Genomic DNA, 23,087 nt, shown 5'->3' with positions numbered 1-23,087 from the left:
TTCGCCCGGCCCCGACCCTGCAGGCGTCCACCCCTTGCCCCCAGCACAGGACCAGGCCCCCAGGCCCTCTTTCCCTGGGGGCACAGAGTGCAGCGGGTTCTGGGCTTCTGGGAAGGAGCTCCCTCCCCGCCCTCCGCGGCCCCCTCGGTCAGCTCCTCTCCCGCGGGCACTCTCCACACGTTTCTTCTCTTGCGTTGGTGCCTGTGGAGGCCACGCTTAGCCCCTCCTCAGCTGCCCGTGTCCTCGATCTGTGGGTGGCACCCCACCAGCCCCCCCCGGGGGCAGGGCCCCCCAAGCGTGAGCGTCTTCCGGATCTGGGGAAGGGCCCCTCCCTTGCTACGCTCTCCCCAGCCGCCACCCCCACCGAGGCTTCAACACGTGCCTGCTTGGGGTCCTGCCGCGGCCTCCACGCCGGGGTCCCGCCTCTCTGTCTGTCGCTCCCCCTCACTGCCCCCCACCCCCGCCCGGCATCCCTGAGAAAGTCCGGGCTCCTCAGCCTGGCTGAGAGGACTTCGCAGTCGTGTAGTTCATTCATTCATTCATTCGTTCCTTCCTTCCTGCAACCAGGCTTTTTAAGCACCTGCGTGCGCCTGGTACAGGGCCGGTGCCGGTGACTCAGGGAGGCATTAGCCCAGACTCTAAGGGCTCAGCACCCAGAGACCCTGAAGTACGAGGGTGCACCGTCAGGGCCTTTCCTACCCTGCGGGGCAGCTCCCCTCCCTCGTCAGGGCACCACTGTGCCCTGCACAGGTGCTCACCTGGGCCCCACGGCACCTTCCCAGCAGCACGTCTCTGGAGTTGCGTGCGGGCAGGGGCTGGGCCTGCTTCCTCTGTGGTGCCCTGTGCCTGGCCCAGAGCAGGGGTGAGGCGGAGGGTCGCTGGAGATAGACTGAGGGCCTGGTCCTCATGGCAGGGCCACAACCGGCTCCCCTCTCTGCCCTGCACCTCAGGGGGCTTAGCAGGGAGGCCAGAAGCAGTTTTCTCACGAGCACCCGGCCCCCAGACGCATGGCTCCAGCTCCCAGGAACATGTTCCATTTCTGAGAGACAAAGAATAATAATAAAAAAACTCCCCAGAGTTAACTTCTGCTCTGTGTTCTCTGTCTCACCACACCCAGTTTCAAGGGAAGTTTTTGAGCTGTTGGTTGTAGCTACAGCCTTTGTGCCAGACAGAAGTGGATATTTTTGTCAGCGAGGTGTAGAGACGGGGGAACGATGACAAGGAACGTTTCTAATGACAGGCACTGTGCCCTCGTGCCACGTTCAGGCCAAAGTTCCCATCAGGACTATCAAATAGTTGGTTTCTGTGCACGTAGCGTAGAGACGAGGAGACGTGGTCACCGTTGGCTGGAAGGATCACCTCTGGATAATCTCCTGTTTTGAAAACAACAGCAGACGATTCTGTCACGCTGCATTGACCGCGTTGCACTTACCACCCTCCGTACACGACTATAAAACTGGACAAAGTACACGAAACAACTGTTTTCAGGCACCAGAGCACAGGCTGCTTGGGACTCAGCCTGGGGACACAGGCAGCAGACTCTGAAAATACCCAGCTTTGTGCCCGGAGACAGTTTCTGGAGCCGTAGTACCAGGAGGGGAGACCGAGTCAGGAGGCGGTGACCCGAGCAGCAGGAGCCGTACTCCGGAGGGGAGGGGGCCCCGCAGAGCGAGTGCAGAGAGCAACGTGGGGGCGCCTCTGAGCCTTTGACTGGACACAAAGCCACCCAGGCAGAGAGGACATTTCACCAGGTGGACAGAGAGTGACCAGATCGCTGTAAGCTGAACCGTTCCCAGGGCTGGGAGACGTTCAAGTTGTGACGGAGCTGTTGAACACCCAGGTACGCGGTGGGGATGCCAAAAGGGTCGTGCCTGATTAGTGGGGCTAAAATAGCCTGCGTGCGAAAGCTGCAAACACCTGCTGAAACGAAGAGAAAGGTCAAACCCACAAAAGGTCGCACTGATCTGCAAATGAGCCTCTGCAGGAACAGACCCAGCACTCTCCATAGGAAGAGTGGGGTCCAGCCCTCGGCATCATAGAATGCGGCGCCCAACATCCGACCAAATAGTACCAGTCACAGAAGAAGCTGGAGAATGAGACCCAAAGCCAGGAGAAAAACGAGTCAGTAGAAGTAGACCCAGAAATGAGATGATGTGACAGTAGCAGCCGGTGGCTTGACACACTTTGGAAATATGCTTCGGTATTTAAAGGAAAATGTGAATATAAGTGGGAGTGTTACAGGACGTATGAAAAGAAACCAAGTGGAATTTCTGCAGGTGAAAATTACAATTTCTGAGACGAAAATTCCTTCAAAGGAATTAGCGGGAGAGTAAGTATTGCAGAGGAAAGGCTTGGTGAACCTGAAGACAAAACGATAGGATCTATTCAGACTACAGCAAAGAGACAGAAAAGACTGGGAAACATGGGAACAGGTTCAGGAATCTGAGAATAAAGGATCTTTTTACCTGTCCAAGGGGGAGGGGGCATCCAGGAGGTGGGGGAAGAGTGGATAATTGAAGAAATAATGGCTAAACAATTTCCAATTTTGATGAAAACTGTTAACCCGTGGATCCAGGAATGTTGATGAATCTCAAGTAGCATAAACACAACAGAAACCTACTAAGCCCGTCGTAATCAAATTTCTGAAAAATAGTAACAAATCTAACAAGGAGCAAGAGGAGAAAAAAAACCCCACATCACAGACAATGGAACAAAGGAATTATTACAGACTTCTCGCCTAAAACTATGCCCAACAGAAGACAATGGGCTAGTATCTTTAAAGACTTACAAGAAAGAAATCAAACAATTCCATGCCAAGCCTCCCGCCCTCCCGGCCACACACCGAAAAAGAAAAAAAGCAAAAAGCAAAACACTTTCAAAAGTGAAGGCAAGACCACTAAGGAATATGGGGTTTCTTGTGTGGGACGACGAAAAAGTCCTCAAATTGATTGTGGGGATAAACGCCCAAGTCTGAGTACCCTAGAAACCACGTTGAATGACATGAATGTCACACAGGCACCCCTCACTTTGTTGCACTTCAGTTTATTGTGCTTTGCAGACACTGCGTGTTTTACAGATTGAAGGTTGTGCCAGTGCTGCATCGAGCGAGCGCGTCGGTGCCATTTTCCGACAGTATCTGCTCCCTTCGTGTCTCTGTCACCTTTCGGTCATTCTCACAACATGTCAAGCTTTTTCAGTTTTATATTTGTTGGGCTGATGTGTGATCAGTGACTACGACTTACTGAAAGTTCAGGTGACAGCATTTTTTAACAACAAAGTACTTTTTAAGGTATGTACGTGGTTTTTTTGACTTTGTGCTACTGCACATCTAATAGACCACAGTGTAAACATACCTTTTCTACGCCCCGGGAAACCGGAAGATTCATTTGACTTGCCCTATGGCAATATTTGCTTTATTGCAGTGGTTTGGAACTGAACCCGTAGTATCTCTGAGGGATGCCTGTAGTGTGTGATTAAAATGACATCAATTAGTGTGTCCCCCCCCCCGAAATAATGAAGGCAAAATAAAGACTTCTGTCAGCACACAAAAGCTGAGAGAACTTGTTGCCAACACACCCGCGTGACGGGAAAGTTAAAGGAAGAAAAATAATGTCAAAAGCTATCAATAAAGTTCCGGAGCAAGCCATCAGCTGGTAGATAATATATATCTGATGAGGCATCGGCGTCCAAATATGTACAGAACTTCTACAAGTCAGCAGCAAGAAGGTAAACCAAAATCCTATGGAAAATGGGCAGAAAGGTTTAACAGACACTCCACAAAAGAATATAGACGAATGGCCACAAGCACATAAAACAGTGCAGATTGAAATGGTGAGGAACCATCAGCTAGCCACCAGAACGTCTAGAACGGAAACGGAAGGTAACGGCGATTGTTGGCGAGGGTATGAGCCTGAAGGAACCCTCACGCGTTGCCGGCGGGAATGCAAAGTCGTGCGACCTCTCTGGAGATCAGTTTGGTGGTTCATTACAAACTTAATCACAGAGTTAGCATATGCCCCAGGTACGTACCCAAGAGCAGTGAAAGCACGTGACCACAGAATGACTTGTCACCGAACATTCTTAGCAGCTTTATTTGTAACAGCCCCAAACTGGAAAGAACCCAGAGGTCTGTCAACGGTGAACGGAATCGTGTTCCTCACCTGTCCGGGGGAGCACCGCTCAGTAGTAACGAGGTGCAAGCTATTGATGTGTGCAGCATGCGAGTGACTGTCAGGGGCAGGACGCTGAACCAGACATCACAGGCTATGTCCTGTGTGAGTCCTTGTATATGTAGTTCCAGAAAAGGCATATTGGATCCATGGCGACAGAATGCCCACCACGGTTGCCTGCGGTCAAGGGTGGTGGTGATGGAGGGTGGGGGAGTCATTACAGAAAATCACAGGGGACTTTTTGCAGTGGATGGAATGTCCCATATCATGACTGTGGTGTTGACAACATTAATGGGAACACTTGTCAAAGTATATTTCAATAAAGTTGAGCTGATACAGTAATAGCTATCATTTATTCAGCCCCTCATGGTCCCAGGCAGTATGCTAGAGCTTTCCATACAATTTGTCCAATGGAGGGAGGGATGGTTGGATGGATGGATGGATGGATGAATCGCAGCCCGATGAGACAGGTATTTTCAGTCTCACTTCACAGGTGAGGAACGGGACTCAGACAGGGTAAGTAACCTGCTCTGGGTTACACGGCCAGAGACCCTGTGAGTGCACATGCAGGGAAGGTGAGGACCCCCCACTCTGTCCTAACACCGCACATTAGCAGGCCAAATGCAAGAGTCTAACAGGTGACACAGCACAAGGCGTCAGCTGTGAAGGTTCCAGGCCCCGAGCAACCAGGTCTGCAGGGCTGTCTCACAAGCCTGGGGAGATGGGCCAGCTCAGCTTGTATTTGTCTTCGGTCCCCGAGAGCAGGAACTGGCCCAGTGGGGACCCGAGAACACACCTGCTGAATGACCACCGGCCGCACAAGGTGGGGGCGACGGCAGGCTCTGTTGGGGGAACCCCTGCTGCAGGGTTCGGGCTGGCCTGGGGCCGGTGTGACCGGGCAGGCCTCGTGGGGAGGCCAGCCGGGTGAGGAGGGTTGAGTCAGGCCTCCTGGGGGCCTCTGGTCATTCACTCGTTCACTCACCCATTCACGCATTACCGAGCACCTGCTGAGCGCCTGGGGTGTGCCATGGACTGTCCAACCAGAGGAAAGGGCATGTGCTGGTCCAGGCTCCTGGCCCAGAGAGTTCTGCAGGCTCCTGGCCCAGAGAGTTCTGCAGGCTCCTGGCCCAGAGAGTTCTGCAGCCTCCTGGCCCAGAGAGTTCTACAGGCTCCTGGCCCAGAGAGTTCTGCAGGCTCCTGGCCCAGAGAGTTCTGCAGGCTCCTGGCCCAGAGAGTTCTGCAGCCTCCTGGCCCAGAGAGTTCTGCAGCCTCCTGGCCCAGAGAGTTCTACAGGCTCCTGGCCCAGAGAGTTCTGCAGCCTCCTGGCCCAGAGAGTTCTACAGGCTCCTGGCCCAGAGAGTTCTGCAGCCTCCTGGCCCAGAGAGTTCTGCAGGCTCCTGGCCCAGAGAGTTCTGCAGCCTCCTGGCCCAGAGAGTTCTGCAGCCTCCTGGCCCAGAGCACGGCTTCTCCGGCCAGGCTGAGCCGGGGAAGGAACGTGGCCCGGGGGCTGCCAGGAGCTCAGAGGCAGCAGGTGGCCGGGATGGGACACGGGCAGGACACTCGGGTCCGTCTTCCGGCCCCTGACTGCAGGTGGCCCGTCCCTGGCTCACCAGAGAGCAGCCACCTTCCCGGAGGGGAGGTCCTCGGTGAAGGAGGCTAGTAGGCTCCCTGCTGCCCCTTCCAGCCTGGCTCAGGGCAGCCCCAGGCCATGACCTACCTTGCACCGGGGCTGGGATTCACTCTGGATGCAGAATTTCAGCAAGTGCCAGAACGCTCAGCAATCCAGGTAAACGATATTTCAGTGGGGTAGTTTCAAAAATTAAACTGTCTACAGTTTACAAGGCACTGACTTTTTAGAGGCCTCAGTAGGTAAATCATGCGGCTCTGCAGCGAGGCAGGCCTTGCTTCGACTCCGGTTCTGACACGCATCTGCTGTGTGTCCTTGGAAAAGTTTACTATCCTCTCTGAACTTGGGTTTTCTCACCTAGCGAGCCAAAAATGAAGCAAACTCCAGCTTGGACAGATGTCCTAAGGTTATTAAATGAGGCATGCATGTGAGGCGTCTATGGTAAGATGTGGCAGCTGGCATAGAGTAGGTGCTCAATAAATGCTCGCCGTTGCCATTATCATTGAACCGATTTGGACACAGCATCCTGGGCGGTCAGAGGAGGCAGGGTCGAATGGAGGAGGGAGTCGTCGACGCTGCCTGGTTGGTTGCCGTGAGCCAAGCACGGGGCTGGCCCTCGCTGCCCCTCACCGGGGCGCTGCGATTCTGCCTGTTTGCACAGAGAGGAAACTGAGGCTTAGGTGTGGGCGACTGGCCTGGGCTCGCAGCAGGCCGGGGGGCCCTGCGTGTCCTCAGCCTGCGGCACCCGTCTGCGCGAGGCCCCCAGGGAAGCGGTGGTATACGGGGCAGGTGAGTCTCGGTCCCCCGCCCCGGGAGAAGAGCCGGAGGCAATGCTGGCCGGTCACACGTTCTCTTATTTCAGGTTGCCCTTCCCGCCTGGGGACCGAGTGACCTTCAACGGGAAGGAATGCGTGTGTCAGAAGTGCTCCCTGCCCAAGACAGCGGGCGGCAGCGTGCACCTGTCCCAGGGCCTCTGGAGTAAGTGGGCACCGAGCGGCATGTGGGGGGAGGGGGTGGCTGGCTCGCGGTGTCCGGGAGGGACCTGACCTCCCGGGGCACAGGCCGTGGGAATGAACCCCTGACTGTGGACAAACACAGGAAGGGGACCGGGGACAGAAGTCTCTGGGGCTTCTGGACCTCCAAGCGTTCGCGCAGCCATGCCCTCCTTGCCACACACCACTCCTCCTTTCAGCCCGGCTCCAGCCTGCCTCCTCCAGGAAGCCTCCTGACCTCCTCTGGTCCTCTCCCTCCAATGCACGCACACACACACACACACACACACACACGCACACACTGAGTTCCACCTTCTGGAGCTCAATAATAATAGATAATTCTAGACCTTCCAGAAGCTCTTTGGGGGAGCCATTAGGAGAGCACTGAACTCTGGGCTCCTGAGGTCAAGGGCTCCCGGGTTTAGTGCTACACACACACACACACACACACACACACACCCGCCCCGCCCAGAGCTGGGCCGGGATTTGTATGCAGCAGGTGCTCAAGGCATGCTTGTTGGGTGCCGAAGCAGATTGTAAAGGAATCAATGTGTGCTGAGTGCAGGGCAGCGACAGGGCGAGGCAGGGGCTCTTCTGCAGACCTGCAGCTCTGCTGGGCCGGACGTGGGGCGCCGGGACCGGGAAGGGGGCCCCGCACTCCCGGGCCTGCTGCTGCCTGGTTCCCTGGGCAGGATTGGAGTTGCCGAGCCCACCCTGCGTGCCGCGGTCACTGTGGTGTCCCCGGTGCCTGAGTCACGTGTCCGTTGACAGAGGAGGGCTTTGTGCTGACGTCTATCACAGTTCATTCCTGCTCCCCCACGCCCTGGTAAGCACCTTCTTCTTCCTCGCCCACCTTGTCTGCCGCGTTGAAAATCTCTCCAGGAGAGATTGTACCTCCAGCCTTCCAGAAGCTCGGTGCTCCGGGGCCTGGTGGTAATTTCACTCTGTGGAGGGAGGCGAAGCCCTCATCTCCTGGGGAGACAAACTAGCAGCCACGCCGGTCGGTGAGGCTGTTGCTTTGGGGCTCGCGGGGAGACTCCTCCAGTCAAGGATTTCTCTCCCGCTGAGGTCTGCGTTGATTGAACTTCTGGGGATTTGCTTCGCAGTTGATGCTCTTATAATTAAATCTGAAATAGTAATTAAAAGCTCTAACAAGCAAGATTAGAAGGGGGGAGGTTAGTTTGAACAGTTTGTCCAGAGCTCCCCGGCAGCCAGAGTAAAGAGAGAAATGTGCCTGACTACAGACTCCTTGTCTAAGAATTTTTTGAGTTGGGAAAGGCTCCGCCCTTTCCAAATATAAAAGTATTTTAAAATACCACATTTACATTTCCAGAGAACAAACGCTCCCTTGACCCCCAGGTGATCTAATAACGCAACCTGCCCCATCTTCCAGTCCCCACTGAAAATCTCCCGCCTAGAACCTTTTTGGTGTCTGGGGAGTGTTAAACATTCACCACCAGCTCCTGGCTCTGTGTGGATATCTGCAGAATCCTCCCAATCAATCCCCGCTTCCTCGTGTCCCCAGAGCAGCCCTGTCAGGCAGGATGCCTCCTCTCCATCCCAGAAGTGCCCTGAGTCGGGCAGGGAGGTGGGTGTGTGTGTGCCAGGAGCCGGGTGTCCCGCTAGGCTCGAGCCAAGGGCTTCAAACTCCAAAGCAGGGGTGCAGGTGGCCTCTGTTCTGAAACTTGAAACACAGGTTCCAGTGGGCGGACACGGAAGGGAAGACACCACAGGACAGGGAGAGAGCGGGCAGCCACCCGATCCTTGTGAGTGGCCCAGCGGGGGGCTGCTACGTGGGGGGGACAAGGGACGGAATGAAGCGGGAGAGACGGACACCAGACGGCAAAGCCGTGCCCAGTCCCACTGCATCCCGGAGGCAATGAGGAGCCATAGATGGCTGTTGAGTGAGGGATGCCAGGAGAAGCTTGAGCGGCGGCGTGGTCGGCCCGCAGGTCGCGGGGCCGGAGGAGCGCGGTGGGCGGAAGGGGGAAGCGGCTCTTCCCCGGGCAGCTGTTGAGGTCGGAGTCCAGCTGGAGTCCCGGGGCTCTGAGCGCCCCTCAGCATCCCTCTTGGCTCTGGCCCTGTGCCTGTTGCTTAGCAACGGGATAAGCGCTCTGCACTGCACGCCCACGCTGTTCCATCCCTGGAGGAGACACCACTCCTTCTGAATCTTGCACGACGGCTTCTGCCCTGGGCTGCCTCCCCCGCTGCCCCGAGGAGGGTCTCCTCCCCGAGAGCTCTTTTTGCTTCTCCCCCCCGCCCCGCTTCCCCTTCCCTGGGCTCCCCCCTCCCCGGCCTCCAGCTCCGAAGTGGGAGCTGGGAGCTGGGGCTTGGAGGCCCCTCCAGAGTCAGGAGGGGTGGTGCACCCTCAGCAGGAAGGGGGGTGGGGGTGAGGGTCCACGGCCCTCCCCTCTGAGACCCGTGGCCTGTGGCCCTTGGGGCTTCCCCGTCTTCTGCCCGAAAGAGCCTACGTTGCTCAGGTGCTCGGGGGTCGGCGGTGGGGCCCTGGAACCCCAGCCCCGTCGCTGGCCCGCTGCTGCCTGGGAAACGGGGCAGCGAGGCCGTGAGGTCGCATGCCCAGTAGGGTACGGTGACGTCTCTGTGCCCTTAATGGGGTGCTTCTGTCTTAGGGTGCGTCTGCCTTGGGGGTGCTGCGGCCCCCAGGAGTCAACACGCTCTCTCGCCCCTGCACTGCCGTCCGGGGTGGGTGTCGCCAGCTCAGCTCAGAGCCCCGGTGCGTGGGGGCACACTCGATCCGGTTTACCTTTCCCTGCCGTTGCCCCAGGCCCTTCCACTCAGTCCAGGCTTTCAGAGAAATGACGGGCCCCCTCAGGACGTGTCTGTCGGGCATTTTCAAGTTTTAGACGTCAGTCGGCTCCGTGCTTTCAAAAGTCAATCTCAGATCCGACTCTGAGCCCTTCCCTGCTCCCCGACCCAGTTTGACCTGGGGGCCAGTGGGTGACGGTGGGTCTGTCCCGCCTTGACCATGATCCCCCTCCCCCCCCCCAACCCCCGTTCACAGCCAGGCTTCAGAGAGGCCGCCCTGCACCTCCTGTGTCCCACGCAAGTTCGCGGCAGAGCTGAAGATCTCATGACCACGTCCGCTAGAGGGGGGAGCGCTTTGGGGCAGACAGGAAGCTGTCTGGAACTTTCTAGAAGGGTCATGCTGGGGCAGCGGCCCAGGCTCAGCCCGTTGCTGTGACGGCAGAGCCAGTCCCCTTTGCCGACAGCTGTTGTCGGCAGGATTCATCACACGGGGTTCTGTAGGGTCGTCTGCAAAGCCGTGCAAAGCTATGCTGAGCTCCAGTCGTGTTTGGAGAGTGGCGATTGCTGTTGCCATGGCAACGGTCCTTCCGGCAAGCGCTCTGGCCTCGGAGTTCACAGCCCACTATTAGCGAGGCTCTGCCCCAGGCTCGCTGGGGTGGGTGTGGGGTCCCCGTCCTCCTGCAGACCCAGCTGGCACGCTCCGGGAGCCTCTGGACCCCCCCCCCGGGGGGCCGGACAGGCGCGAATATCGTAGCAGGCGGGGTGACAATGTGGGAGGTGTCCTCAGGTGGCTTCCCGCAGGGAGCTGGGCCCCCGGGTCTTCCGGCAACAATCACGGTGTTCGGCCTCTTGCGCGTTTATTCAGTTATCAAACACATCCACGGGCCTGTGGCCTCATAACAAGCGTGTGAGCCTACACTGCTGTTGGCCCCGTAGAATGCACCCCCTTCGTACTGGGCACAGAGAGGCCAAGTGACTAGCCCACAGTCGCACAGCGGGTGAGGGCAGCCAGGCTCCAAGGGCCAGGTTTCTAACCACTGCTCTACCCTGCCTCCTCCCCCTCCCCCCGGCCCTGGGCACAATGCGGTGTGGCCTCCAAGCCCGGTTTCTCAACTCTGGAGCCACTGACAGTTGGGGCCGGATGATTCTGTGCGGTGGGACCACCCTGCACGCCGGAGGGCACCGAGCGGTGGCCCTGGCCTCGCCCGCCAGGTGCCTGGGGCATGCCCCCCTCCAGCGGGGACAATCAAAAGTGTGTCCAGACATGGCCGGGTGTCCCCTGGGGAGCACAGCCGTCCTCGGTCGACAGGCGGTGACGTGGAGCTTCCAGGGCGAGCCCGCAGTCGAAGCCAGCCCGCGGGAGTCCGGAACTGGCGAGCCGCCGTTGCCTCTGTGCTGCTGGGGACCCACGGAGGTCGAAGGTTGGGGAGGGGCTCTGGGTGCTTCCTGAACTTGAGAAAGGAGGGCGTCCTCTCGGTCCCCCCTCATTCATTCACGCGTGCGCGCACGCACTCACTGGCCCGGCGTTCTCCGGCTGCCGGCCACGCTGGGCCTCGAGGGGCCCCAGGTGAGCGAGCTGCCTACTTCCCCCGCCCGCAGTCTTGGAGCGGGACTCTGTTCTTTGGGCGTTTGGTGCGCAGTTTGCGTGTGGATTTGGACCGTGTGATAATTTAGGAAAGCCAGAGCTTGACCAACGGTTCTGTGGGCGTCAAATGGTTTTTTTTCTGAAAACAATAGGACGCTGCCATCTGCCAAGGAGAAGAGCATTTGTGGAGCCCCTGCCGTGCGCCAGGCCCGTGCGTGCCCCGCCCCCGCCACCCTGTGCCTTTGTGTTTTGTCATTCGATGGGATGGCCCCCCCAACCCCCAGTGAGGACACGGGGCCCAGAGGGGACAGAGCTCGGCCCAGTGAGGCCCCGTGAGCCGTGGGGGCCAGGACCGGTAGCCGGGCCTGTCGCACCCTGGGCTACCCTCTCTCATCTCGGGGTGCGGGGTCCCCGCTCGGCCTGCGAGCCCCTCGGCTGAGCCCGGGTTGCTGCGGGCTCCTGTGGGCCGTGGGGGCCGTTTGCCAGATGCCTGCTCATCAGGGCCCTGCGGGGCCCCCGAGGCCCATCCTGCCCCTGACACACCCAGATACACACACACACACACGCACACGCACACGCACACACGCACCCCAGGCAGGCGATGCCGCCCGTGTCTGTGCCCGAGGCTCCCCTGGCCTGGCTCCACCCCGTCATCCTTCAGCACAGGTGACACTGGCCGGGGACCGACCCCGGTGTGGTCCCCAGGCCAGGCCTCAGAGGCCTACGCGCTGAGGGGCGGGCCTGGGACCCAGGGGCCATTGAGCAGGGAGGGGCACACTGGGAGGGGCAGCGGGGGCGTGGGGAGGCCAGTGCCCCGACGGGCGGGGGCCACGGGGTGAGGGGTGCGTATCACCTGGGGGCGGTTCGCCAAGGGAGGGGCCCCCCAGGCTGACCGCCCGGGGCCCGGCTCAGACGCGGGCTGAGGCCCGGAGCACAGGTGGGGACGGGGCGGTCTGTATCGGGGATGTCGACGTCCGTATCGGGTACAGACAGCCACGGGAGGAGGTCCAGACAAGTGGGTCGGGAGGGCTTCCTGGGGGGGGCATCAGGGCAGGCGAGGGCCCAGAGGAAGGAAAGGCAGGGGTGATAGCTCAGACCTCCCTAATGCAGTGCATTTCCTCGGGGGGCACGTTGGCCGGGTCACTTAGGTTCACTCTGCTTTAAGACAGAGGAGGACGCGCTGCCCGCCCCTCCAGGCGGCCCCCACCCTGCAGTGTGGTCTTGTCCCAGGACACACCCGCTGCCAGGCCCTGGCCCCGTCCTCTGCAAGGCAGGGCCCTTTCCGCTCCCAGCCCAGGCTGCATGCAGTCGGCGCTCAGTGCCTGCGGAGACGCACCTCGTGGCTCGTTTCTCGGCACTTGTGCCGGCTGGCGTGTAGCAGGGTCCCTCCAGCACAGCCAGCTGGACTGTCCCCTCTGTCCCCTCCCACAGACCGTGGGCACTTCTGAGCCCGGAGGCCCGGCGAGATAGGCCCCCACGCCTCCTGGCCCACGATGGCCATGTCTGTGTCCCGTTCTTTCTTTCAGGTTGCGGGGGCTGCGGCATGGAAATTAAAAACGGCCAGTCCCTGGTGGCTTTGGACAAACACTGGCACTTGGGCTGTTTTAAGTGTGAGACGTGTGGGAAACAGCTGGACGCGGAGTACATCAGCAAGTGAGTGGTCGGCCCTCCCGCGTCTGCCTGTGCTGACGGTGCCTCCCGGGACCGCGGCTGCCCCGTGGCCCGCGCGGCCCAGGCCCCTGCATGTCTGTCCCCCCGCCCGGCGCCCCCTCCCACCAGCCTCGCCTCCATAGTGTTTCCGTGGATCGAAGCGGAGACCGTGGCCCCCACCTTAGCCTTCATAAGATGCCTCCCTCCCTACACCCGTCCCCGGGTGTCACCCTCCCGTGGTGCCTGGATCGCCTGCAGAGTGCATCGTGAGCGCCGGCTGACCGCAGCGAGGGGGCAAGGGCTGACCAGCCTCAGCTGTCACCGATGTGGCGGCTCAGCCCCACACTCCAGCTTGGGCGGTCCCTGGGCATTGGGCAGCTCCCCCTGGCCGGCCCGGTGTCCCCACGCGTGCAGCCTAGATGCAGTGATGGCTGGTTTGCGTGCGGGTTGGAGGGCACATCTCGGGGTGCATTTGCTGGGATCGGCGGACCGAGTCAGGGCAGGCCCCACCGTGGCACAGAGTCGGGGGGAGCTGAAATGTGCAGGCTCCTTCCTGCAAGTCAGGGGGCTCTGTGGGCCGCTAACATGGGGGACCCTGCTGGCTCCTGATGCCGGAGGGAGCGGGTCTGTCACAGGAACCCACCGTGCGGGGGAACCGCGCAGAGTGAACCCCGCGTGCACGCACACCCTCACGCAGGAGTACCGGCCACACCCGGGGAATCGGAATCAGGCCGCCGACGTGCCAGCTGCTCTCGTGCTCTCGTGCTGCACGAGGCCACCCCGGGGGCAACGGGGCGGAGGGGGCGCGGGGTCCCTCCGTCTGCTTCCTCACGGCTGCGTGAGAGTGCACGCTTCTCTCAGAACAAAACGTTTTCAGTTAAAGCCCCCAAGCCAAGACGATCCAGGCTGGATGGGGCTGGGGGAGGTACCGGCCGTGCCTCTGTCGTAGTAAAGGAAGGGGTGACTCACGTGAGGGCAGCCCGGGAGGCCGAGCCCTCGAAGGCACCATAGCGAGCGCCCAGCCCCCAGCGCTGGCTGCCTCTGGAGCCCACCCACACGCACGCCTGTCACTCAGCGGCCTTCAGAGCTGTCCCAGAATTGTCGGGGAGGGGAGGCTGCGTGGGTGTTGCCATGGAGATGTTATCTTTGAACCTCCTGGGTTTGGGGCACGACCATTCCCAGTGGGGAATAACAGGGGCCCTGAGGTCAGCAGGCCTTTGAAAGCAGATCCTGAGGGCTCGATTTACAGGCTCCTCTGCTGGAAGGCAGCGCTCCCTCCCTCCGAGGCTGGGGGGTCGGAGAAATGCCCTGCGGCCACTGCGGCCCCGGGGGCTTGAACCCCCCCCCACCCTTCCTCTCCTGCCTGAGGCCTTGGGACCAACAGAAGGTCCAGAGCTTTGAGGGAAAGACAGCGGCATTAGCTGTGGTCTCCCCACAGCTCGAGAAGCTCACCGCTGTCGGCAGCTGGAAACCTGGAAACCAGTCACGACCACACTGGGAGGAACGTGGCAGCTTCGGCAGTGGGGGGAGGGGGGATGCACTGGGGCAGCGGGTGTCCCCGCGTCCCCGTGGCCTCCGCGCCCGACTCCTGCTGGGCGGGGCCCAGGGCCAGCCAGCCCCGGTCAGCAATGACAGCGGCCTCGGCCACCAGTTGGCGAGTGCCTGCCCTGTGCTAGGCGCTGACCACACCTTCTCTTCTTTAGACCTTACGGTCACCTCTCCCATTTCACAGCTGGGGAAGCTGAGGCTCAGAGAGGTTAAGTGACCTGCCCAGGGGCACACAGCTGGGCCTTGGCGTTTGAGGGCAAGCCTGTTCACTTCGCCGCCACACGGCCTCCCGCCGTGCTGTGTTGACCTCAAAATAGTCATTGCGGCCGCTGGTAGAGCGGCTCCCACCATGTGTCCCATGCTGTGCCGGGCGACGTGCCTGCACTGTGTTCTCTCGTCAGCACCCCGAAAACCGGGCCGAAGCCCGCCCAAGCCCGCCCAGTACTCGGGAGCAGTGCCCCACACGCGGTGTGCCCCCCGCCACGAACAGCACCCGCGGCAGATACGCGTGCCCTGTGGCCCTCCCGCTCCCTCCCTCGCAGCTGGATGCCTCTGCCACCACGGCCGGGGACAGGGAGGGTCGTCCCAACCCAGCCCAAGCGCCAGGCCCTGACGGGGGCACGTTCGTCACACACCCTTTGTGGCTCGTGGTTTCGCAGGGCAGCCCGGACCCCTCTCGGAGGGAGTGGGAAGCCACCTGCTGAGTAAATAGGCCGCCTCCCACCCAGATGCCGAACGTGGGACAGAATGAACCGGAAGCAAGAGCCACGTCCCTGGAAACATCTTCGATTTCCCAGATACGGCTTTTATTCTCTCGGCTGAGCCTCCGGAGGCGGCTGCCAGCTCTCGCTCCACCGCTGGGCCCGGGGCTCCCCGCGCTGTGCGCCTCAGTTTCTGCCCCTGTAAAACGGGCCCCTCTTCCCACTATTTCTCGTGGGGCCAGGGTGGCAGTGGAGGAGGTGTGCTGGCACCCAAAGCGCCCAGGAAACGCTGATGGTGGCCATCTGGAGTAGGAGGAAGTGGCATTTCCCCCTTTGACGCGGTCCCTCTCGTTGGCAACGGCTGTGGGGTCTCGGGGGCCCCGGGGTGAAGCCCCCGCGCGTCCTGACCGCCCGTCTCGTTGCAGGGACGGGCTGCCCTACTGCGAGACCGACTACCACACCAAGTTCGGCATCCGCTGTGACGGCTGTGAGAAGTACATCACGGGGCACGTGCTGGAGGTGAGTGGGCCTCCGGGCGCCCTCTCCGGGCAGGTCCTGCTCTGTGCCTCGCGCGGCGCCCCGTGTTCCTGTGTGTGCGCGCAAGGATACGTGCCCCCGAGCCCTTGCCTCCTCACTCCTCTCGGCTCTGCCGGAAGACAGCTTCCTCAGCCTTCCGGGGCCTGCTCGCTGAGGGCCACCTCCTCCAGGAAGCCCTCTCCGGACACTGTCTCCCCTGTGCCCTCTGCGAGCTAATGGAGTCGGTGGGAAGGGTTGAGATCTGGGTCCAGCCCTTCCGCATCTAGATGGGGGTCTGAGACCTGGAGGAGGTCCAGGAGGCAGGACCGGGTGCCCGTAGGAAGCCTAGAGTGGTCTCCCGGCAGGCCCGGTCACACGGCAGCCACGGGGCAGGCAGGCTTTCTGGGGTGCCCACGCTGTGTCTTTTGATCCCGGTGGGAGTTACGTGGCTGTGTCTCTTTGTGGAAGTAACGTATATCACGCACTTCGGTACGTTTGTTCCCAAGATACATCTCATGGGACGACCGAGCCCCAGCCACCTGGTTGTCAGACCCAGCTCGTCCCCGTATCCATTCTTCAGCCCCTCCTTGGCTTTGTCCATGGGGAAGGCACAGGTGACGGGGGCCTCAGGGGACAGGGAGGGGGGTCACAGAGGAGCCCCCGGGGGCGGGAAGATAGGGGGCCCCCCCGGCCATCCCTGACAAAGGCTTTTGAGCCAGGGAGTGCCTGGGGGCTAGGGGCAGTGGGACACGTGGGGTGCCCCTCGCGTCCCCAAGGATGTCTGCCCTGCCTGTACCCACAGCCAGTGCCTGGCCCACGAACGGGGTCTCAGGTGTTGCAGTGGAATCATACCTGGAACTCTGAGTTGCTTTTCTCGAAATGACACCTGGCATCTGAGTGGCGGGGACAGAGTTGCTGCAGGCCCTCAGCCCCACCTCTTTCCACCCCAGCCCTCTCTTGCCCCTGCACCCAGGGGTGGGAAGGGGAGAGGGGAGAGGGGTATCACACCCACAGGCAGCAGACCTGCCCCTCTCCTCATTCCCGGGGTGGGAAACCCTGGAGGCCAGCATGGTGGGGGCAGCCCTGCCTCTGCGGAGGGGCCCGAGGATGGGTGTGGTCACACGCGTGCGGACTGGGGACAGGGTGCAGAGTACAGAGGAGGGGAGAGCCGCGGGTAATGTGATCAGGGGTAGCTTCGCTTCTCGGCTGGTTTCCTTCCAGTTTTTTCTCTCTTGACGTAATTATAGTTGAGACCAAACCGTTTGTACGTTATATTCTGATTCTGTCCGGTTCACGTTTCCTCCTTAGCAGATTCTCCTGTTTTTGTTTTTGTTTTGTAAGATGGGCTTTTAAATTTTTTTTTTTTTTTTTACTCTTAATCTAATTCATCGTCAAGGTGGCTAACATACAGGGTGTAGAGTGTGCTCCTGGTTTTGGGGGTAGGTGCCCGTGTTTCATCGCTTACATGCGACACCCAGTGCTCGTCCCAACACGTGCCCTCCTCAATGCCCATCACCCATTTGCATGGGCCTTTTTTCAAACCGATCGATTGGAACATAGCTCACGTGCGGCGCAGTTGACTGCTTGAACGCGCGCCTCCGTGGCCGTCAGTTTCTGCGTGGACGCACGCACCTCGTGCCGTTGTTTTAGAGCGTTTCCAGCACCTCCAGGAGAACCCGACGTCCTGGCTGTTCCCACCCCACCCAGCCCTGACACCACGTCTGTCTCTCTAGACTTACCTGTTCTGCACAGTCACACAAATGGGGTCAGACGGCGGGTGGCCCTCTGACTGGCTGCTTTCTCACGGGGCGGGTTTTCAAGGCGCATCCATACTGAGCGTGGCTCCGTCTTGCATTATCTTCCACCGTAGGACTATTCCAGAACCCAGTAAGCTGATGCTTTATTGTCAGACGGAGCATGGCTTCCTAGTTTTCTTTTCTTTTTTTTTTTACTACAATAAACAGCACTGAGATGAACATCTGGGTTTGTTTTTTTTTTTTTGCATTTCTAATTTTTCTTAAGATTTATTCCCAGAAATGTCGAAGTTCAGTCAACAACTATGAACTTCACAAGAGTCTTGATGCTTGCGAAGTGCTTTCCAGAAAGATCCTTCTAATTTACCCTCTTACCTGCAGAACTTGGTGTCCCATCCCCCACGGTGGGTGTGGTCTCTGTGGAATCCGAGCTGGTTCGACAGCTGGGAACGTGGGTCCTCGCTCGCTCTCGTGACTTTCTTCCGGCCCTTGAACCTGGTCTTTCTGACGGTTGAGCGGACCCCAGCGCCTGCATCGTGGCCGCTTTCCACGCGCTGCCTGGTTCCACACGGGGTCTTTGACCTTCAGCTCTGTCTGGGCATGCGGGTCACGTGACGAAACTGTTGGCATTTAGTCTGAGGGCGTCTTTTACCCTGTTAGCGGGGTAGTGACCATACCTAACGCTTATACCCACACTCCCCGAATCTGTGGACGGAGGCTACGCCCTCTCTGGGGTTCCACGTGGCGCCGTAAATATTGGGGACAGGACTCCACGGCCAGCAGCTCAAACCGTTTCTCTCTGTTCCCTGCGAAGTTTGGTCCCGACCTTCCGCTCTCTCCTGGGCTCCCCACGCATGTGTGCTGGGCCGTCGGCCGCCTCCAAGCAGGTGGCGGAGCCAGACTGGAACCCAGGCCGCCCCGGGCTCCCGGTGCCGTCCAGTCCCCTCGCGGGGTGTGAACGCTGCTTTGCACGTGGTCTTAGCACCGTGCCCCACTGGGATACCTGACGGCTGCCAGCGGGGTGCGTCTCGGGCTCGGGGGGCGCTGAGCTCTTGCTCTGTGGCGCGTGTGTGGGTCTAGCCTGGCCTGCTTCCTGGCATCTGTGGGCTCCGGTCACTGTGCCCTGGGGCAGGGGTGGACGCCTGGCCTAGACCCTGCTGCCTGTCCTGACCCAGAGAACACTCCAGAACCTCAGGGACTCAATGAGACGTCGTGTGCAAAGTGTTCTCCAGCCCAGTAACGGGGGCTGGGGGGCTTCCTTATTGTCCCCGGGCAGTCAGTGGGGCTCCCCTTGAAGGGTCGAGGGGGAAGGGTGACCCCGTCTGCACCGCGGGGCCTGATGCTTAACGCTGGGCCAAATACAGAACGTGGGGGCTCGGCACCTGAGCCCCTCAGGTGCACTCCGGTTTGCCCTCAGGCAGGGGACCGTCCCCATTGCGAAGAGCAGGAGGAAAACAGGTCCGGGTTTTCCTCCTCGTCGGTGGAGGATACGGGGCCTCCCGGGGAAGATTCATGCTTTTGTTCGCGAGCTCCCTGGCGCGGCTGAGTCGGCGGGCTCTGCAAAGCTCTGAGCAGCCTCCTCGCGAGGTGGCAGCTGCGGGCGGGCAGAGACGAGCCCGACTCCGCGGAAGGGGAGCAGCCGCCACAGCGGCGTCACCTGAACTTGGCCCAGAGCGTGCTGGCACCCCGCCGGGCGGGCCGTGGGCTCTTGGGGGCAGCCGGTGGCGGGTGGCAGGAGAAAGAAGGGAGAGGATCCGGACCGCTGGCTGAAGGCGGGGGCTGGCCGTCCTCACGGGCACGCCGTCCGTTCCAGCTGACTGTCTGGGGCGCGGGCGCTGGAGAGGGGCAGCGGGGGCCGGCTGATCGGACCGGGCTCTGTCGCCAGGACCCCGTGCAGGTAGGGAGCCTGGCCGGGCGCTTCGGAGGGCCGGTGGTGAGGCCGGAGGAGCCACGCTGGGTTGCAGGAGGGTGGGCTCGCGAGGAGCTGGGCCACATCGGCCAGGTGAGACCCCCCCGACGCCCCTGTCGCCCCCCCACCCCGTTCTGTCCTCCCGCGAGATGCGTGTCACACTCAGAGCTTTCCTGCCCCCGGAGCCCGAGCCGGAGAGCAGCCCGGGCCCCCCTCCCCACCCGCGGGAGCCACCGATCTGTGCCGCGTCTGTGTGCGTCGGGCAGCATGCCGTCTCAGTGCCGGGCGCCCCAGAGCCCGCCTGTCTGCCCGCAAAGTGTGCGTTCGGTGGCGACGGTGGGGCCCTTCCTCCCCCTGCCTCAGCTACTCCCAAATATGCAGCCTCCCTTTCTGCGTGTTTTCTCGCATCCTGTGTGTCTCGGGGCGTCCCCTGCCGCGCGCTGGGGCACAGGTGGAGGAGCCTCGTGGGTCTGGTGGGGACTCGCAGGGGCCGTCTGCCCCCACCCTACTGCCGAGATGGGCGTCTGGGAGTGTGGGGAGGGCTGGGGTGGGGGGGGGGCGCCCGGGCGGTCCTCTGCCGGGCTGGCGCCAGGGAGGGAGTCGCCCCCAGGGCAGGGCTAAAAGGTGGCTGGAGAACTGCCTGCCAGGGACAGCGGTGTTAGCCAGACCAGCTAGACCAGAGTCTGATAAGGGGGTGCTGAGTGAGGGAGAGTCCCTGGCTCAGTCCTCCCCATCACCCCAACCCTGCCTTATTCTCCTTTGGCTGGAATGCTTCCCTGCACAGGTGGGAGTGGGCGGGGGCGGGGACTGGCCCCGCCCTCCTTAACCCCTGCCTTGCTGCTGTCTGAGCCCCACCTGCCTGGTGCAGCCTGCCTGTCTCCATGGTAACCAGAAGCCCAGGGTACCTCTGGGACCACTAATGAATTCCTCCCTCCCTCTCTCCCTCCCCCTGCCTGCCTTCCGTCTTTCCATCTCCCTCAACCCACCACTCACCTACAGGCCCTCTGAACATGCGCTGTGTCCCCCTCCCCCCACCCACCCTGGGCTGGAGCCTGGGCTCGATGCCTCCCCCCCAGGAGCCCTGGTGGGAGGGGGCACCCTGGCCAGCTCCCACCCTGGGTCAGGCAGCCAGCTAAACGTTTCTGCACTTCACGTAAACCACCGCTGTCACTGCGGGGCATCGGTTACTTGCTTTCTCTTGTCTTCCTTCGGCATGTCCCATTTTACCCTCCTAAGCGGGTGTGACTTTTATCACTGGGAGAAAATAAACCATATGTTCCAAAGAAATAAATGCATTATCTCAGGACAGAAGCAAAGTCAACTTCCCCAGGCCCTACCTTCTCCCTCTCTTTTTGCAATTTAATGACTGTGTTTATTTAACAAACATATTCAGAACGAATACCTGTTTATCGTAGAGTAAACTGAAAAATCATCCGTAATAAATGACATCACCCAGACTAACTACCGTTAGCATTTAGAAATCACCATTTTAGGTTGTGCACACACGTACACAGATGAACACAGGCGCGCACACACACACACACACACACACGAATACACACACAGATACAGGAGTGCATACACAGACACACACAGATACAGGGGCACACGCAGGTATAGACACACATTACAGGCACACACAGATACACACAGATACACCCAGATATACACGCGGATACAGGCACACACAGACACACACAGACATAGACACAGTGTGCAACTTGCTCTTAGCCTGATACCGTGCCCCTGCTCATGCATCCAGTAACGAATGGGAGCCTGGGTCTTTACCCTTCCCACTGCATCTACGCTGGTGGGGCTGTGTCCCCTGGTCTTCTGGGTCTGAGGTGCCGGGCAAGGGCACTGAGCAGAGGCCTTTGCTGAGGGCTTCTTAGAGCCGTGATACGCGGATATGCCCACGGACACACCCAAAGGTAGAAGGGATGATTCATCTGCTCCCACACTCACTTGGTCCAAACCCTCCTTTTGTCCTGTAGGGGCCACTTAGGAACAACTCGTCTCTACCAGCCCACTCCTGCACGTGGCTCTGCTCCAGGGCCTGGGGGACCGTGGAGAACAAGGGGACAGCAGTGCGGTGCTCCTGAAGGGCATGACCTAGGTGGGGCTCGATGGTGGGAACGATGGAGAGGGAGCAGGAGAAGGAGAGGGAGCGCGAGGGAGCGAGCTGGCTCAGCCCGGCGACATGCGTTCCGGGCAGAGACCCCACCCTGAGCATGAACACGTAGGGTCAGCCGCGGGAGAGTCCCCTCGGGGGAGGGGACTGCAGATGGCCCAGCGCTTGGCCTGCCTGGCCCCGCATGGCGAGGAGCTGGGCTTCTTGAGGGGAGGCGGCTCCCGGCAGGAGGGCATTTGTGCAGCTGCCCTGGGAAGTCTGTGCGGCTCCGGCCGAAGGTTTTGATGAGCTTCGACGTAGATCTCGTTATGTCGGCTGGTGACGAGGCCTTTTAAGATCCGGACTCAGTTCTAGGCAGTCAACGAGGAAACTCAGCTTTGAATCGGGCTGGAGGATGTGGATGCCTGGGCCCCGGGAGCCGTGTGGCCTGGTGGGGGGCCTCAACGCGGCACAGGCCCCGCCCTCGGCGGTCTGGAATCTAGGGATGAGGGGACGCCTGCCTCACACGTGCCCGGCATGTCACGGTCGAGGGCTGTCCCTCTGTGCTGCCGTGGCCGGGTGAGGAAGGGAGGGGCGGGGGTCTCTGGAGCCCAGAGGCATTGCCCCCAGTCCCCGGTGCTGGTCGCCCCTGCGTGCCGGCCGTGGGCTGTGCTCCAGGCTCGGCTCCCACTTGGTTCTGAGTAAGACACGGCGTTTTTTGCGTGCCCCTGGAATCAGAGTTCCTGCGTTCCTGATGAGCGTTGTTCTGTCTCCTTAACGATGACAGCCGCTTGTCAGAAGGCACAAGACATCTTTTTAAAACCACGCACTGAAAAATCTCATGGGCTTTTAATATTCTTTAAAAACACCTGAGCCATCTTGAGAGACCCACCTGGCAAGGGGCTGGGCCACCTGTCCGGCGGGGGGCTGGACGACAGGTACTGGCCTTCGAGGCCTTTCCTGCGTGGCAACTGGGAGGAGACGCCTGCGAGAGCAGGGGTGCGGCAGTGTTCCGACGACGCGGAATGTCCGGTCACTGTGGCCGCGGTGGGGGTTGATACGAGAGTGAGGGTGCCTTGACTTTTGACTCTATCGCCTGTCCTGGGCTGCTGGGGCTGCTGCAGCCACACTGGACCCTGTGTGCTGAGACCCCAGGCCGCGTCCTTCCCTGCGCAGCAAGCCACAATTCAGGTGCCGGCCCATTCGGTTCCTGGCGGCAGTCCCCCCACCCCGGACCGCAGACGGCCACCAGATTCTCCCTGTGTCCTCACGTGGCGGAGACAGAGCTCTGGCGTCCCACCTTGACATCAGGGGCCCCACGAGTCCGGTCTCCTTCCCTTCTAAGGCTGGCTAATATTCCGTCATGTGGATGGGCCACAGTTTGGACCGTTTGCACCCTGTGGCCTCTGAAAATCGCTGCCGTGGACGTTCACACGCGGGCTGCGGGGCAGACCTGGGTTTGCTTTGCTTACCACGATCGTCGGTTTTCTCACTCCCACCAGCAGAACTGCTGGGTCACGTGGTAACTGTGTCACCTTCCCAGGCGCCGGGCGCTGGCCCAGTCACGTCCCTGCCGCGGGTGCACGGGGGCCCCCGGCTGCCCCACGTCCTCGCCGGCGCTGACTTCCCGCTCTGGCTCAGTTCGCTTTGACTACAGCCGCCCTCACGGGTGCGGAGCGGCCTCTCGCTGGGGTTTGGATCTGCACTCCCTCCGCGATGGCGATGTGGGGGCATCTTCTACGTGCTTCCTGGCCGTTGGT

At 60.7% G+C, this 23,087-nt stretch overlaps 1 protein-coding gene across 9 annotated transcripts in view; it reads left to right on the top strand.

The window, feature by feature from the left end:
• Nucleotides 1–6,700: 6,700 nt before the first annotated feature.
• Nucleotides 6,701–23,087, top strand: part of ABLIM2 (actin binding LIM protein family member 2) — a 90,055-nt gene continuing 73,668 nt past the window's right edge. For 8 of the 9 annotated variants that reach the window (XR_003968520.1, XM_030314283.1, XM_030314282.1 and 5 more), the window contains exons 1-3: nucleotides 6,701–6,774; nucleotides 12,666–12,792; nucleotides 15,464–15,557. Coding sequence is in view for 7 of the 9 variants with exons in the window: in XM_030314283.1 (XP_030170143.1) it covers nucleotides 12,683–12,792; nucleotides 15,464–15,557 (204 nt within the window). In the remaining 2 variants the exon portion in view is untranslated. Of the gene's footprint in view, nucleotides 6,775–12,665; nucleotides 12,793–15,463; nucleotides 15,558–19,156; nucleotides 19,206–23,087 lie in introns of those variants that run through there. The other variant, XM_030314281.1, reaches the window with a different exon arrangement.

This window comes from Lynx canadensis, chromosome B1 (genome assembly GCF_007474595.2).
Source record: "Lynx canadensis isolate LIC74 chromosome B1, mLynCan4.pri.v2, whole genome shotgun sequence".
Lineage (NCBI taxonomy): Eukaryota > Metazoa > Chordata > Mammalia > Carnivora > Felidae > Lynx > Lynx canadensis.
Note: the sequence above shows the minus strand (reverse complement) of the source record. Positions and strands in the feature narration are given on the sequence as shown.